General features: G+C 40.2%; 1 protein-coding gene across 2 annotated transcripts in view; it reads right to left on the bottom strand.

Annotated features, from left to right (window-relative positions):
- arfgef2 (ADP-ribosylation factor guanine nucleotide-exchange factor 2 (brefeldin A-inhibited)) overlaps positions 1 to 17,037 on the bottom strand; it is a 68,244-nt gene that overhangs the window by 8,417 nt on the left and 42,790 nt on the right. For both annotated transcript variants that reach the window (XM_062052611.1, XM_062052610.1), the window contains exons 26-37: positions 14,127 to 14,278; positions 13,891 to 14,063; positions 12,198 to 12,358; positions 11,997 to 12,127; positions 11,780 to 11,909; positions 11,568 to 11,703; positions 7,334 to 7,472; positions 7,196 to 7,256; positions 7,017 to 7,125; positions 1,890 to 2,029; positions 793 to 970; positions 568 to 706 (exon numbers count right to left, since the gene is read on the bottom strand). In XM_062052611.1, the coding sequence (XP_061908595.1) occupies positions 568 to 706; positions 793 to 970; positions 1,890 to 2,029; positions 7,017 to 7,125; positions 7,196 to 7,256; positions 7,334 to 7,472; positions 11,568 to 11,703; positions 11,780 to 11,909; positions 11,997 to 12,127; positions 12,198 to 12,358; positions 13,891 to 14,063; positions 14,127 to 14,278 (1,649 nt within the window). The remainder of the gene's footprint in view (positions 1 to 567; positions 707 to 792; positions 971 to 1,889; positions 2,030 to 7,016; positions 7,126 to 7,195; positions 7,257 to 7,333; positions 7,473 to 11,567; positions 11,704 to 11,779; positions 11,910 to 11,996; positions 12,128 to 12,197; positions 12,359 to 13,890; positions 14,064 to 14,126; positions 14,279 to 17,037) is intronic.

The following is a 17,037-nucleotide window of genomic DNA, read 5'->3' on the forward strand; positions in this document are numbered from 1 at the left end:
GAACCCCCGAGCCCGACTCACCGAACCCCTAGGGTTCGATCGAACCCAGGTTAAGAACCACTGGTGTAGTTATATAGTAAAGAGTGTATAGGGTGCAGGGGGTTAACTAAAGCGTTTTGTGACCCCTTAAGCCATCCATCCATCCATCCATCCATTTTATAGTGCTTGTCCCTTCCGGGGTCGTGGGGGTGCCTGGAGCCTATCCCAGCTGCATTTGGGCGGAAGGCGGGGTACACCCTGGACAAGTCGCTACCTCATCACAGGGCCAACACAGATAGACAGACAACATTCACACTCACATTCACACACTAGGACCAATTTAGTGTTGCCAATCAACCTATCCCCGGGTGTACGTCTTTGGAGGTGGGAGGAAGCCGGAGTGCCTGGAGGGAACCCACGCAGTCAGTCAAAGATAATTGTTAATGTGAAGATGTTCCAATATGGAAAGCGTTGTGTTCTTGTCTGGATGTGTGTTCCTGTTTAAGGTCCAAAGTCCAGCATGTTGGACTGCATTTGATCGTGCTATTTTATAACCATGACAATCAAGTAGTGTATTGTTGTACTCACAGCAGGAGGCGTGTTTGGATGTCAGGCCAAGAGTCCTGCAGTTTTGGATCGGAATACATTCTGAATAAAATCCTCAGGCTGCAGGCCAGACTGCTGGTTTCCTGCTTCAACAAATTGGGCTTGGACTTTCCTTTAAAGCCTGCACATTGATAATGATAGAAGTACATGAATGTATTCTACTACGGAGCGCACACAGTATGGCGAACAGGTTGAAGGTCTTTGTACCTGCCCTCCACAAGGCCGTCCTCTGTTCATTGTTGGAGTTGAAGTCCTTGGCGAAGCCGTGCGACTCCAAAAGACAGTCCAGCAGCTTGAAGAGGTGAGCTGAAGTCATGAGTCTGTACATGCCCTCATCGCAAGAAGCGTCTCCTCCGTCCATCAAACACTCTTCCACTGCATCACGCTGACAAAAATGACAATAACTTGACTTATACGTATACTACAGAGTTAACAGTATAAACACTGTGGAGAATGCCTATATGTTTAAGAGTTCTTTCTTTATTCATAGTCATGTTTAAAGCAGCCAGTGTTTTTCCATTTGTACTCTTTCTATTCTTTACCTTGAAGACTTGGAATGTAGGAGTTGGAGTACTCCCTTTATATTTTATCTGTATTAGAACAATGAGGCTGTATTCCTTTCTGGGCAGGGTGGGGGCTGTTTGCCTATTCAAGAAGTTGTCTCTTTCCATTTGAATGCTAGACCATCCCGAGATGACGATATGACTGTATTGATGTGGGCTGATCTCCTGAAGCTTCAGTAAAACTTGATAATATTCCTATTCTGTCTTGATGGTCCTTCTTACTCTGCATATATGTCATCTAAAGAACTTGGGATTGACCAGTGACTTTAATTCCCTTGGAGGGGAGGCTGGTCAGACGCAACAACACATACAGTCCTTGGGCAGGACACTTCACCCTTGCCCCCGGTGCCGCTCACACCGGTGAATGAATGTTGAATGAATGATAGGTGGTGGTCGGAGGGGCCGTAGGCGCAAATTGGCAGCCACGCTTCCGTCAGTCTACCCCAGGGCAGCTGTGGCTACGAAAGTAGCTTACCACCACCAGGTGTGAATGAATGATGGGTTTTTAACATGTAAAGCGACTTTGGGTACTTAGAAAAGCGCTATATAAATCCCAGGTATTATTATTATACATACTACAATAAAGTGTCATGTCAACACTGTATAGGACTTATAACAACACAAATATACTGCACTATATATACCAAGTGAGTGTTTATATCAAAACTGTTTTACTATAGTGATAATTTATACAAACAGTCGCATACTAAATAGTGTGTATTTTTGTAGGTATTGGCAGACCTGTGCGGCGGCCATGTTGTCAGCGTCCTCTTTCTTGCTCGTGGACGGGTAGAAGACGATGTTATCTATGGTCTGGATAAGCTCCAACTGGACCACACATTTGATGAGCAGACCTGCGAACAGCTTGTGGTCCGACACTCCTGGAAGGATTATTTGAAGACTTATTGCCCATAGTAGTACAAAAATAAATGTTACTAGTACAATCATCAGCTGAATACTGTAATAATAATTAAAATAATCACAAGCAAACAACTCTGTGTTGTGGCTGCCTTCACACAGTGCAGAGATTTTTACATTTACATTACATTACATTCAGTCCATTTCCTGTTATATTGTAATTAGAGATGTCCGATAATGGCTTTTTTGCCGATATTTGATATTCCAATATTGTCCAAATCTTAATTACCGATTCCGATATCAACCGATATCGATATATACGGTCGTGGAATTAACACATTATTATGCCTAATTTTGTTGTAATGCCCCGCTGGATGCATTAAACCATGTAACAAGGTTTTCCAAAATAAATCAACTCAAGTTATGGAAAAAAATGCCAACATGGCCTTGGGGTGGTTTTAGTTGTATTTTAGTTTTTTTTTCGGCGGAGTCTTTAAGCGACAACTGTGTGGTGCTACTTTTTTTCGGTGTTTGCTTTTTATCCATCTTCCTCTTGTATTCATCGTGTACCTCCTTATGATTCTTGAAGAGGTGGGAGATCAACTTGCTCGTATTAAAGGAAGACGTCTTGGTTCCTCCTCGCATAACCAACTTTTTGCAGTCATTGCAAATTGCCTTTTTTTTATCCGTCAGACACTTTAAAATAATCCCAAACCATAGACATGGTGTCGTTAGTCAGTCACCGAGCGAGCTCGCTTGTTAGCCACGGCTACAGCACTGGCAACAACACATTCTTGTTGTTGTTATGCTCCGCTCGCGGCGGTTTGATGAGGTCATCAAGCGTCGCCAGTAAACTTCTCATGCTGCAGTCGTGCTGCAACTCCTGTGTTGTGTGTGGGAGAGGGGAGAGGGGAGAGGGGAGGGGCTGCTGACTGGGAGACGCAACTGCTTCTGTACCACTCCGTACAGCAGCGTTTTAAAAAGTCATACATTATACTTTTTGAAACCGATACAGATAATTTCCGATATTATATTTTAAAGCATATATCGGCCGATAATATCGGCAGTCCGATATTATTGGACATCTCTAATGGTAATCATTACACCTTAGTGGTGGCATCTAAAAAAAGAGTTGATCTTTTAGACAAGGTCTGTTCAAAATACGGCCCATGAGTATGTGCAGCCTGCGACACATCACAAGTTTAACAAAAAGATTGGCCCGCGGCGTGGTTTTGCCTCAATTCGGAGTGATCTTGTCGCCCTCTTGTGCGCAATGTTACAAACGACCATCACTGATCATGAGTTTCATTTGGGAACAAATTGAGTACGGCATCAATTTATATGACCCAATCCAAACAACTTTTCCCACTCATGGTATAAATTGACTCTAACCAACAAATAAAGTCAACACTTTGTGGACATTATAAAACACGTATATATAGTTTAAAATTGCACATTTACGAATCCATTACAGCGTTTGATGGGTGATATGCAAAATACTGTCACCACAAAGTTCCCCATATTCGGTGCATTTAAGCTGCTTGATATTTCTGATTGATTCCAACACTTTAAAGGAAGTCGTCAGGGAAGTAAAAAAGGTCAGAGTCGAGCTTTTGCATACTCTTAATATTCAACGGTTTATCGTTTATACTTCATATGATCTGATGTGTTAAAAGTTGAAGTAGTTGGAAGTTATGTGTTGTTGTTCAGTCTGTTATAACTTGCTTGAATCAATGCAAACTCAAGGGTTATTTTGGTACAAAGGATTGTTGTTACGCCACAATCAACGCTCTGCTGTGTGGTGAAATAAAGCCAAATCATTTTTTTTTCAAACAAATCAAATGTTCAAACAAACATTTTACAAAGTGATCACTGCAGACACGAGAATTGTCCGATTGTATTCCACAAGATGATGAAAGTGATATTTTTAAGAGCCATTTCCTTCCACAAGTGTTTTACATTTAGAAAAAAAATCATAAAATTACCCATTTAAAGCGCCTTTTGTATGAAAAAAGACCTGAATAGACCCGCTCATCGACCGTGCGCCTTTTAATCCGGTGCGCCCTATGGGCTGAAAAATACGGTATACAATCCTGCCCACCCACTCCACCAGACAATTGAGGGACAGCGGAGTTCATACTCCAACAGGCTCCTTCAGCTTTGTTCCCACACTGTTCCATTCAAGAACTCCTTCATTCCGCATTCCATCTAGCTGAATAATCACTCGCCATACAGCAATAGATGATATCTGTCTATCACCTGACACCTGACATGTTAGCTACTTCTCTTTGTTTATAATGTCTATTTTCTGCTGGATTTACTCTCCATTTTCTGCTGCAGCTGTTACATATACTGTAATATTGTACATGGTAATTGTTTTATATTGTATATATCAGGGGTCGGCAACCCGCGGCTCCGGAGCCGCATGCGGCTCTTTGACCACTCTGATGCGGCTCAGCTGCATACTTGCCGACCCCCCCGATTTTCCCAGGAGATTTATGGATCTCAGTGCCTCTCCTAGATAACTCCCAGGGCAAATATAATCCTATTTTCACTCTAATTACTAAATTAAGGGCGTGCCCTAATTGCACTGCAGTAACTGTCCTCTATAGCATTTACAAACAGCGTGCCAGCCCGGCCACTTTTACTTGCGCACGTAGGAGACAGCAAAGCATACTTACTCATCAGCCACACAGCTTACACTGACGGTAGCCGTATAAAACAACTTTAACACTGTTACGTTACAAATATGCGCCACACTGTGAACCCACACCAAAAAAGAATGAAAAACACATTTCTGGAGAACATCCCACCGTAACACAACATAAACACAACACAACCAATACCCAGAATCCCATGGAGCCCTAACTCTTCCGGTCTAGATTATACACTTGATAGGTTAGACAAGCATTGTGATAAATATTGACTGTTAGTCTTAAGAGATGATAATTATGGAATAGATGTCGAGTGGGGGCATTAAACTTGGACCATGACAGGGCCCGTATGATTTTCTTTTGCATGGATTCTAGTTTGTGAAGGTAGCTGGGGAAGGTGTAACACCAGATGACTTTACAGTAGTTTAGATGTGGTTCAAAGAGAGTTTTGTATAGAGAGTAAGTAGAGCATAAAGAGGAAGATAATGACGAAGGTGAAACGGCCGGGTTAACTTATAAAGTGCAATTTTAAATTTCCCGCGAAACTTCCGGTTGAAAACGTCTATGTATGATGACGTATGCGCGTGTCGTCAATGGTTGAAATGGAAGTATTTGGACACCATTGTATCCAATACAAAAAGCTCTGTTTTCATCGCAAAATTCCACAGTATTCTGGACATCTGTGTTGGTGAATCTTTTGCAATTTGTTTAATGAACAATGAAGGCTGCAAAGAAGAAAGCTGTAGGTGGGATCGGTGTATTAGCGGCTGGCTGCAGCAACACAACCAGGAGGACTTTGACTTGGATAGCAGACGCGCTATCCGACGCTAGCCGCCGACCGCATCGATGATCGGGTGAAGTCCTTCGTCGCTCCGTCGATCGCTGGAACGCAGGTGAGCACGGGTGTTGATGAGCAGATGAGGGCTGGCTGGCGTAGGTGGAGGGCTAATGTTTTTAGCATAGCTCTGTGAGGTCCCGTAACTAAGTTAGCTTCAATGGCGTCGTTAGCAACAGCATTGTTAAGCTTTGCCAGGCTGGAAAGCATTAACCGTGTATTTACAGGTCCATGGTTTAATAGTATTGTTGATTTTCTGTCTATCCTTCCAGTCAGGGGTTTATTTATTTTGTTTCTATCTGCAGTTAAGCCCGATGCTATCACGTTAGCTCCGTAGCTAAAGTGCTTCGCCGATGTATTGTCGCGGAGATAAAAGTCACTGTGAATGTCCATTTCACGTTCTCGACTCTCATTTTCAAGAGGATATAGTATCCGAGGTGGTTTAAAATACAAATCCGTGATCCACAATAGAAAAAGGTTAAAGTGTGGAATCCAATGAGCCCTTGTACCTAAGTTACGGTCAGAGCGAAAAAAGATATGTCCTGCACTGCACTCTAGTCCTTCACTCTCACGTCCCTCATCCACGAATCTTTCATCCTCGCTCAAATTAATGGGGTAATCGTCGCTTTCTCGGTCTCGCTGCTGGTGTAAACAATGGGGAAATGTGAGGAGCCTTTCAACCTGTGACGTCACGCTACTTCCGGTACAGGCAAGGCTTTTTTTTTATCAGCGACCAAAAGTTGCGAACTTTATTGTCGATGTTCTCTACTAAATCCTTTCAGCAAAAATATGGCAATATCGCGAAATGATCAAGTATGACACATAGAATGGATCTGCTATCCCCGTTTAAATAAAACAATTTCATTTCAGTAGGCCTTTAAGAGATGGCTAATTGAAATTGTCAATGATGACCCCCAGGAATTTTGTGGAGTTCACGCTCTGTATTTCCTGCCCATTGATGTTGATATGGCAGTGCTCAGTATTTGTCCGTTTTTTTATTAGAACGAAATAAAATACAATTTGTTTTATTAACATTAATTATTGCATTATTGCATTTGAACCAGGAATCCACTTTCACAAGCTCTGAATTGACAGTTTCTTGTAGATCGAGTAGGCTCCTGTGTGAGGTAAACAAATTTGTATCGTCAGCAAAAATTATTTTACGAAAAGTTTCGGAGGAGTTTACGAAATCATTTATGTATAGGATGAAAAGGAGAGGCCCCAAGATGGATCCCTGGGGAACCCCATAATTTATGGTCATACAGGGTGAATTGTGTCCTTTCCATCCTTACACTTTTCATCATTTGTAACTGAGCTACTGTGTGGAACAATTTCCCTTGTGGATCATTAAAGTTTGTCTAAGTCTAAGTATACACTTCATAATTCAATTAGTCGACTAATCGATAAGATGGTCGATGATCAAAATAGTGGTTGGTTGCAGCCCTATGAAGAGATGTTCTTACAAATGTCTGCAAGTGAAAAGTTGCTGACATGTGACAGAAGTATGTTGCGTGTACTCACTAGCGTTGGATTTGGCCTTCCAGGTGTCGTCACTGGACATCTGGCTGTGTCCTCTGTCAGAAAGTGCTCTGTCAAAGCTGCTCTGAGACTGGCTGTCAAAATCTACATCCTGAGAAAAACACAAACACACCGTGGAGCTCGACACTTTCTGTTCACCGATGTTTGGCGTTGGTGCTTACAAAGTGTTTAGCATCAGCAGCAGCGTCGTCCTCCTGTCCAGCCGGTCGCCATGTCAACAAGCTAAGCAGGACAGCACACAAAGACAGCGTCACAGACAGGACAGCTTTTTTGTTCCGAGGAGAGGATTGGACACGTACACCTGAGGGCTGGTGTTCTGGAAGATCTCCAGCATGCAGGAGCAGGTGATGTCCCACACTTCTGGGCTGAACTTCTCCCCGTTAAGGATGACCAGGTTCTCCAGGCAGTTGGTTCCTGACCGGGCCAGCTGCTCGTTATCTGAACAACAACAAGAACAAGGAGGACACCTTCAATCAACTTTGTTGTTTAGCAAACGTTTTTGCAGCAGATTCCTAACATCAGCTGGATGCTCTTGTCATATTATGATCTTTGACTCGCATTTTAACAGTCAGTCAAGAAAAAATGCAGTGTTCTCTAGTCATACATATGATCTTTGACTAGCATTTTTGCAGTCAGTCAAGAAAAAATGCAATGGGCTCTTGTTATATAGGATCTTTGACTAGCATTTTTGTAGCCGATCAAGAAAAAATGCAGTGTTCTCTTATCAAACATGATCTTTGACTACCATTTTTGCAGTCAATCAAGAAAAAAAGCAATGTTCTTTTGTCATACATATGATCTTTGACTAGCATTTTTGCAGTCAGTCAAGAAAAAATGCAATGGGCTCTTGTTATATATGATCTTTGACTAGCATTTTTGTAGCCGATCAAGAAAAAATGCAGTGTTCTCTTATCAAACATGATCTTTGACTACCATTTTTGCAGTCGATCAAGAAAAAAAGCACTGTTCTTTTGTCATACATATGATCTTTGACTAGCATTTTTGCAGTCAGTCAAGAAAAAATGCAATGGGCTCTTGTTATATATGATCTTTGACTAGCATTTTTGTAGCCGATCAAGAAAAAATGCAGTGTTCTCTTATCAAACATGATCTTTGACTAGCATTTTTGCAGTCAGTCAAGAAAAAATGCATTGTGCTCTTGTTGTATATGATCTTTGACTAGCATTTTTGCAGTCAGTCAAGAAAAAATGCATTGTGCTCTAGTTTTATATGATCTTTGACTAGCATTTTTGTAGCTGATCAAGAAAAAATGCAGTGTTCTCTTGTCATACATATGATCTTTGACTAGCATTTTTGCGGTCAATCAAGAAAAAAAAACAGTGTTCTTTTGTCTTACATATGATCTTTGACTAGCATTTTTTAGTCGATCAAGAAAAAAAGCAGTGTTTCTTTTATCATACGTATGATCTTTGACTAGCATTTTTGCAGTCAGTCAAGAAAAAATGCACTGTGCTCTTGTCATACCTATGATCTTTGACTAGCATTTTTGCAGTCGATCGAGAAATAAAACAGTGTTCTTTTGTCTTACATATGATCTTTGACTAGCATTTTTTAGTCGATCAAGAAAAAAAGCAGTGTTTCTTTTGTCATACGTATGATCTTTGACTAGCATTTTTGCAGTCAGTCAAGAAAAAATGCACTGTGCTCTTGTCATACCTATGATCTTTGACTAGCATTTTTGCAGTAGATCGAGAAATAAAACAGTGTTCTTTTGTCTTACATATGATCTTTGACTAGCATTTTTGTAGCCGATCAAGAACAAATGTAGTGTTTTCGTCATACATATGATCTTTGACTAGCATTTTTGCAGTCAATCAAAAAAAAAACAGTGTTCTTTTGTCTTACATATGATCTTTGACTAGCATTTTTCAGTTGATCAAGAAAATAAGCAGTGTTCTTTTGTCATACGTATGATCTTTGACTAGCATTTTTGCAGTCCGTCAAGAAAAAATGCACTCCGCTCTTGTCACACCTACGATCTTTGACTAGCATTTTTGTAGCCGATCAAGAAAGAACGCAGTGTTCTCTTGTCATACATATGATCTTTGATTAGCATTTTTGCAGTCGATCAAGAAAAAAAGCACTGTTCTTTTGTCATACATAAGATCTTTGACTAGCATTTTTGCAGTCAGTCAAGAACAAATGCATTGTGGTCTTGTTATATATGATCTTTGACTACCATTTTTGTAGCCGATCAAGAAAAAATGCAGTGTTCTCTTGTCGTACATATGATCTTTGACTAGCATTTTAGCAGTCGATCAAGAAAAAAAGCAGTGTTCTTTTGTCTTACATATGATCTTTGACTAGCATTTTTCAGTTGATCAAGAAAAAAAGCAGTGTTCTTTTGTCATACGTATGATCTTCGACTAGCATTTTTGCAGTCCGTCAAGAAAAAATGCACTGTGCTCTTGCCATACCTATGATCTTTGACTAGCATTTTTTCAGTCGATCGAGATTCTCTTGTCATGCATATGATCTTTGACAAGCATTTTTGCAGTCGATCAAGTAAAAATGTAGTGTTCGCTTGTCATACATATGATCTTTGACTAGCATTTTTGCAGTCGATCAAGGAAAAAAATCACTGTGCTCTTGTCATTCATATGATCTTTGACTACCATTTTTGAAGTGTATTCAGAAAAAAGCAGTTTGTTCTTGTTATATATGATCTTTGACTAGCATTTTGGCAGTCAGTCATGAAGACCTGCAGTGCTCCTGTCACACGTGATCTTTGGCTAGAATTTCTGCAAGAGGTCCTTAAAAAACAGCAGAAAGAACTCGTCAAATATATGATCTTTGACTAGCAGTTTTGCCGTAAAAAAGAAAAACACAACAGGGTGCTCGTGTCAATTGTATGATCTTTGACTAACATTTTTGCAGTTCATCATGAAAAACGGTAGAGTGCTCCTCTCATACATATGATCTCTGGCTAGCATTTTTTCCGGTAATCATGAAAAACGGTAGTGCTCCTCTCATACATATGATCTTTGACTTAGCAGGTCCTTAAAAAAGCAGAAAGCAGTTGTCAAATATATGATCTTTGACTTAGCAGGTCCTTAAAAAAAGCAGAAAGCAGTTGTCAATTATATGATCTTTGACTAACAGTTCTGCAGTAAATAAGAAAAAACAGCAGAGTGCTTCTGTCAACTAGCAGAAAAACACCAGGAGGGACCTTGTCACATAAATGATCTTTGACTAGCATTTTAGCATTCAATCATGAAGACCAGCAGTGCTCCTGTCACACGTGATCTTTGACCAGCATTTCTGTAGGAGGTCCTTAAAAATCAGCAGAAAGAACTCGTCAAATATATGATCTTTGACTAGCAGTTTTGCTGTTAAAAGGAAAAAAACAACAGGGTGCTCCTGTCAATTAGATGATATTTGACTAACATTTTTGCAGTTCATCATAAAAAAAGGTGGAGTGCTCCTCTCATACATATGATCTTTGGCTAGCATTTTTGGAGGAGGTCCTTAAAGAAAGCTGAAAGCAGTTGTCAAATATATTATATTTCACTCACAGTTCTGCAGTAAATAAGGAAAACCAGCAGAGTGCTTCTGTCAATTATATGATCTTTGAATAGCATTTTTGCATTTGATTATAAAAAATTTTTAGCCGAATGCTCCTGTCATACATATGATCTTTGGCTAGCATTTTTGCATAAGGTCATTAAAAAACAGCAGAAAGAACTTTGACTAGCAGTTTTGCCGTTAAAAGGAAAAAAACAACAGGGTGCTCCTGTCAATTTTATGATCTTTGACTAACATTTTTGCAGTTCATCGTAAAACAAGGTAGAGTGCTCCTCTCATACATATGATCTCTGGCTAACATTTTTGGAGGAGGTCCTTAAAAAAAAGCTGAAAGCAGTTGTCAAATATATGATCTTTGACTCACAGTTCTGCAGTAAATAAGGAAAAACCAGCAGAGTGCTTCTGCTAAATATATGATCTTTGAATATCATTTTTGCATTTGATTATAAAAAATGTTTGCCGAATGCTCCTGTCATCTTTGGCTACCATTTTTGCAGTCAATCATTAAAAAGGCAGAGTGCTCCTGTCATATATATGACCTTTGACTTGTATTTTCATAGTCAATCATGAAAAAAAGCAGAGTGCTCCTGTCACATGTATGATCTTTGAATAGCATTTTTGCAGTTGAACATGAAAAACAGCAGAGTGCTCCTACCAAATACATGATCTTTGGCCAGCATTTTTGCAGTTGATCATGAAAAACAGCATAATGCTCCTGTCATATATATGATCTTTGGCTATCATATTTGCTATTGATGGGCTTCTGTCATATATATACATATGATTTTTGATGAGCATTTTGCAGGCTATAATGAAAAACACCGGGAGGGATCCTGTCACATAAATGATCTTTGACTAACATTTGTGCAATCGATCATGCTCTTAATAAAATGAAAAATGGGTACTTTTTCTGCTTACAGTTAATAATAGTCTTAATAAGATGACATCTTTTGTGTGCCTAACAGGCAATAGTCGTTCCACACCCACCTTGCCTGACACACCACTGCAGTTGTGTAAAAATGTCGGCCAGCAGGATCTCACTGAGAGGCTGGTAAAAGTGTGTGAAGACGTCACAGATGGCGTACAAGGCATGGTTGCATGTGGTCGTCATCCACTCGGTTTTCTAGAAGAACACAAGAAACATTATTGCATATAAGTACCAATATTACTTCAAATAAAGAAACAACTTAAAACCTGACCTCGGTTTGCTGCTCGGGGAGCTTCATGTTGTCAAAAATGCGGAAGACGATGCGGAAGAGGTCGTGCCACCAATGCTTCTCGAAGGTGTGCCCGTAACTCTTCATGATCTCAAACATTACAGTGAGACCTCTGCAAAGACAAATAATGAACATAGTTATGGATGATTCTTATCCTGGCTTAACTTAACTGCACCACGTAAGGAATCAAGGTTGCTACCTGGTCCGCACATCCAGCTTGCAGCGGTTGATGATACAAGACAGCTCAAACAGAATGGGGAACCAGCCGCGCACCCAAACCCGATCGCCGGGGGCAACGTTCATGTCGTCACTGGTGTATTCCCTCAGAGCCTGCATGGCAAACATTTCATTTTTACTTACACGTCAGCTGTGGAAATGACCTCAGCTCAGCGGCGCCTACCTGTGGCCTCTCTGAGACGTATTTGGCGCAGTGGCGGATGAGTCGGATGGCCTCCATGCTGGTGTCGGGAAACGCTGCGTTGCAGACAAACTCTGACAGGCACTTGACCGCGTCCTGGAAGGAATCGATGGCGGCGGCAAAGTGCTCCCTGAAGGTGTTCACTGGCGCAAGGGATGAAGGATGAGTAAGGAAAGATACCACACGGCAAAAACTTAAATCTAAGTAAGATTAAATATCTCAAATAAGGCTGATAATTGCTTATTTTCTGTCTGATAAGATTATTCTTCCCACCAAGCAGATTTTATGTTAGAGTGTTGTACTTGTTTTAAGTGTTTTGGTCCTAAATGATCTCAGTAAGATATTACAGCTTGTTGCTGAGATTTTATGACCTATATTGAGTAAAACATGCTTGAAACTAGAATATCAACTGTTGCAAAGCTGTGTCATCAACACTCACAAGTATAAAACTGCTTTTTCAAAGTAATCTTTTCTTATTTCAAGCACGAACAAAAAAATCATGACTTTGACACAATTGTGTCTCATAATTAAAACAGATGACAGCCAAAAGGACTTTGCGGTTTTATTTTCAATGAAACAAGAGAAAATACGTACTCATATAGTAGTACAGTTGGCATAGTACAGCAGGGTTTCCCGCACCGCTTTGTTGTTAAAGCGGCCGCCTAAACTAAAGTCTTAAAAAAAATATATATATATTATTTAATTTTAATTTTTTTTAACTTTAAACTCTTTTTTTCAAACGCTTACTTACAGTAAGTCATTAATTTGACTTAGTCATTATTTTCTCTTAGTAAGTCAAAATTTACCAAGTCAAAATAATGACATACTTAGTATCTCAGGTAACTAGGACTGTTTTGTGTTTTGTTTTTACTTTAAAAAATATCGAGATATATATCGTATATTGCCATTCAGCATACGGAGCGGAAACCACAACCAAAAATTGTAGGCAGTTAATATTTAAACATTTAACATGTGACATTTGTATGGCTGGGGGCCGGGCTCTATATATATATATATATATATATATACATATATATATATATATATATATATATATATATATATATATACATATATATATATATATATATATATATATATATATATATATATATATATATATATATATATATATATATATGTATTCCTCGCGCACTAATTGACTGAGAGAGCACGCACTTCATGTTAACGATGGGAAAATGCATTTTTAGACAATATGATTTGCCTGAGCGGCTAGGAGACCCCGAGAGTAACAAGCGGTTGTCTTGTTGCCTTTCCATTAAGAAAAATAAACTAGTTTTTAGTATAAGTTTGCTGGTTTCAAGAAATGTAATGCCGAGCGCATATCATTCTGTCAAGATAATGGCACGAGAATTTACTTAATTTAAGAATATTTTTCAACATATTGAGAAAAAAGGTCTCATATTTTTTTTTTCTATCAAGAAAAGTGCACTTGTTATTAGTGAGAATACACTTATCTTAACCTATTTTTGCGTTCATTGAGGTTAGCTAATTTAAAATTTTTTGAAAAGTCTTGACAAGCCAAATTTTCTTGTTCTATTGCCAGATCATTTTCCTTAGTTCAAGTAAAATACCCCTAATTTTTGTAATTTTTTTTCTTGTTTTTGAACACTGACTTTTTGCAGTGTACAACTCGGTACCAGATACTACTCACTGACGATGTGGCCGCTGGTCTGGAAGGCGAGCTCCACGATGGACTCGTCGTGGTCGGAAGCCGCCTGGTGAAATACAGAGAAGATGTTCTTCCAGCCTGAACGGATGTTGGCCGCCTGGGAGTTGACCATCTGAGCCACACACCTGATCACCATGTCTCGGATAGTGGGAGACCTGCGGGCGAATCGCCGCTCAACAAATACATCAACGATAACGTTTTATCACCGCGCCGTTTACCTGTTTTTCTTCATGATGTGCTCAAAAGGCCTAAGAAAGTCTTTCTGGAAGCGGAAATTGGCCAACTCTCCTTTTTCCAAGAACTTCATGGAAAGCTGCCTCAGCGAGTCCACTGCAAAGATGGCCACGTCCTCATTGGGGTTGCAGCCAACCTATGGTCATTTAAAAAAAATTCAAAAAATGTTTGCTTAAACATATGATACGGCTTTGTTTTGTACACTGTAACTGCCTCACAAAATACCCACAACTGCACAGTTTGCATACTGTTACAGCAAACACTCCAACTTGTCTTTACCGGCCTTCATGTGGGCCAATGACAAGGCATTATGGGAGCCATCTTAATTTGAACACATGACAGGCTACAAATTGTGTCCTGGGCATGACGTTAAAGTGCATCCGGCAGTGGAGGCTCCTCTATGGGGTCTCGGGGCACTAGAAGGTTAACCTCTTTACTACTGTTACCCCAGGTGGCCCTTGGCAAAGGCCTAGTACCTGACTGCCCCCTAGCCAGGGATACGGTGAAGACCTCAACGGCGGAGCAGGCGGAAGACGGTAGATTTAAGAACTACCACAACGGCTGCGATGGCGGAGGAAGGCTGCAGCAGAAAAGGGTCTCCAGTCGTCTTGGACTCCATGCCACTGGACCCTGACCCGATTCGAAAGAACACGCCCACCCAGCCATTCCTTTTTCTCTCATCCTCTAGTGATAATGACACCTGGAATTATTGTCCGCCATGTTGGTGAGAATTAATATCATAGGAGCAGCTGCACACTGTGGTTAGTAGGGTTGTACGGTATACCGGTACTAGTATAGCACCACGATACTAATGAATCATATTAGGTACTATACCACCTATAAAAAGTACCGGGCCCCCCCCTTTTAACAGGCATGACGGTGCGTTGTCGTCACGTCATGACATTGCTGGTTTTACGAGCATTGGAGCAAGTCGGCAGCGCACAATCAGGGAGTACTTACAAGCAGACAAGCTGTGTGGACAGAAAAGGGAGAATGGACACATTTTGGCTTAAAAACTAACGATAAAGGTGAAGCTGTAACACTGAAACGCCAGTCTGCAGTGTTTTAGCTACTTCTAAATCACTAATCCTCGCCTCCATGGCGACAAATAAAGTAAGTTTCTTACAAGTATCAATATCACTGCAGGACGAGGAATAGCTACACATGCTTCACTACACACCGTAGCTCACAGGCGTCACAATGTAACAAATGCAATGGGTGGGTAAACACTTGGCATCCACTGTAATGATACCAAGTACAGGAGCGTATCTAGTCGATAGTACTATAATTACATCGATCATTTTTAGCATCACAAAATCTTTTTTCGTTTTTTTTTCAAATTTATATTATGTTTATGAACTCTGGAAATACGTCTCAGGACACATGAGCACTTAAACTATGACCATTGTATAGGGGTGTAACGGTACGTGTATTTGTATTAAACAGTTTCGGTAAGGGGGTTCCGGTTCGGTTCGGAGGTGTACCGAACGAGTTTCCACATGGACATATTAAGTAGCGTAACGTACGTTGTGTAAACAATGCACACCGAGACACAACACACGGCATGCTAGCAGTTAACGGGCTACGATAGATTGACCATATGTCCTCTTTTCACCGGACATGTCCTCTTTTGCGGAGCTGTCAGGGCGGAGTTTCTTAAATGCCTCAAATGTCCGGCATTTTGAGTTAGGGTTGCGTGTATTTTCAATGTACATTCAGGGTTAAGAAGGGGTTAAAAACAAAACAAAATGTGCGCGCAGCAGCATTCGTGAGGGAGGGGCAGAGACAGAGAGAGCGAGAGAGTTATGATGAAGTTATGATGAACGCGCTTGCGTCGCCAGGCTCTGCTTTTTATCCATAGATTTATCAGATTTAATTTTTTATTATCTATAGCAGGGGTGTCAAAAGTGTGCCCCGGAGGCCATTTGCGGCCCACAGCTAATGTTTTAAAGGCCCACGGCACATTCTAAAAATACTATTAAAATAAACAAAAACATAATAAAAGTAAAATAAAAAAGCTTAAAGGTTAAATGTAATTTAGAAAAAGTTGCAATGTTGACTAATAAAACAAAACTGTTTTTTTTTCTTTCAAACTGTCATTGCTCAAAACATAATATTGAATCAAAATCAATGTTATTATGAATTATTGACCTATCCAAAGTTCAGATTACCGTATTTTTCGGACTATAAGTCACAGTTTTTTTCATAGTTTGGGGTTCGACTTATACTCAGGAGCGACTTATGTGTGAAATTATTAACACATTACCGTAAAATATCAAATAATATTTAGCTCATTCACGTAAGAGACTAGACGTATAAGATTTCATGGGATTTAGCGATTAGGAGTGACAGATTGTTTGGTAAACGTATAGCATGTTCTATATGTTATAGTTATTTGAATGACTAACATTAACACCTACTCAGTGGCCTAGTGGTTAGAGTGTCCGCCCTGAGATCGGTAGGTTGTGAGTTCAAACCTCGGCCGGGTCATACCAAAGACTATAAAAATGGGACCCATTACCTCCCTGCTTGGCACTCAGCATCAAGGGTTGGAATTGGGGGTTAAATCACCAAAAATGATTCCCGGGCGCGGCTACGCTGCTGCCCACTGCTCCCCTCACCTCCCAGGGGGTGATCAAGGGGATGGGTCAAATGCAGAGGACACATTTCACCACACCTAGTGTGTGTGTGACAATCATTGGTACTTTAACTTTAACTTTAACTTAACATACCAGGCAAGTTCTCAGTTGGTTATTTATGCGTCATATAACGTACACTTATTCAGTCTGTTGTTCACTATTCTTTATTTATTTTAAATTGCCTTTCAAATGTCTATTCTTGGTGTTGGGTTTTATCAAATACATTTTCCCAAAAAATGCGACTTATACTCCAGTG

Source organism: Entelurus aequoreus, linkage group LG07 (assembly GCF_033978785.1).
Source record: "Entelurus aequoreus isolate RoL-2023_Sb linkage group LG07, RoL_Eaeq_v1.1, whole genome shotgun sequence".
Lineage (NCBI taxonomy): Eukaryota > Metazoa > Chordata > Actinopteri > Syngnathiformes > Syngnathidae > Entelurus > Entelurus aequoreus.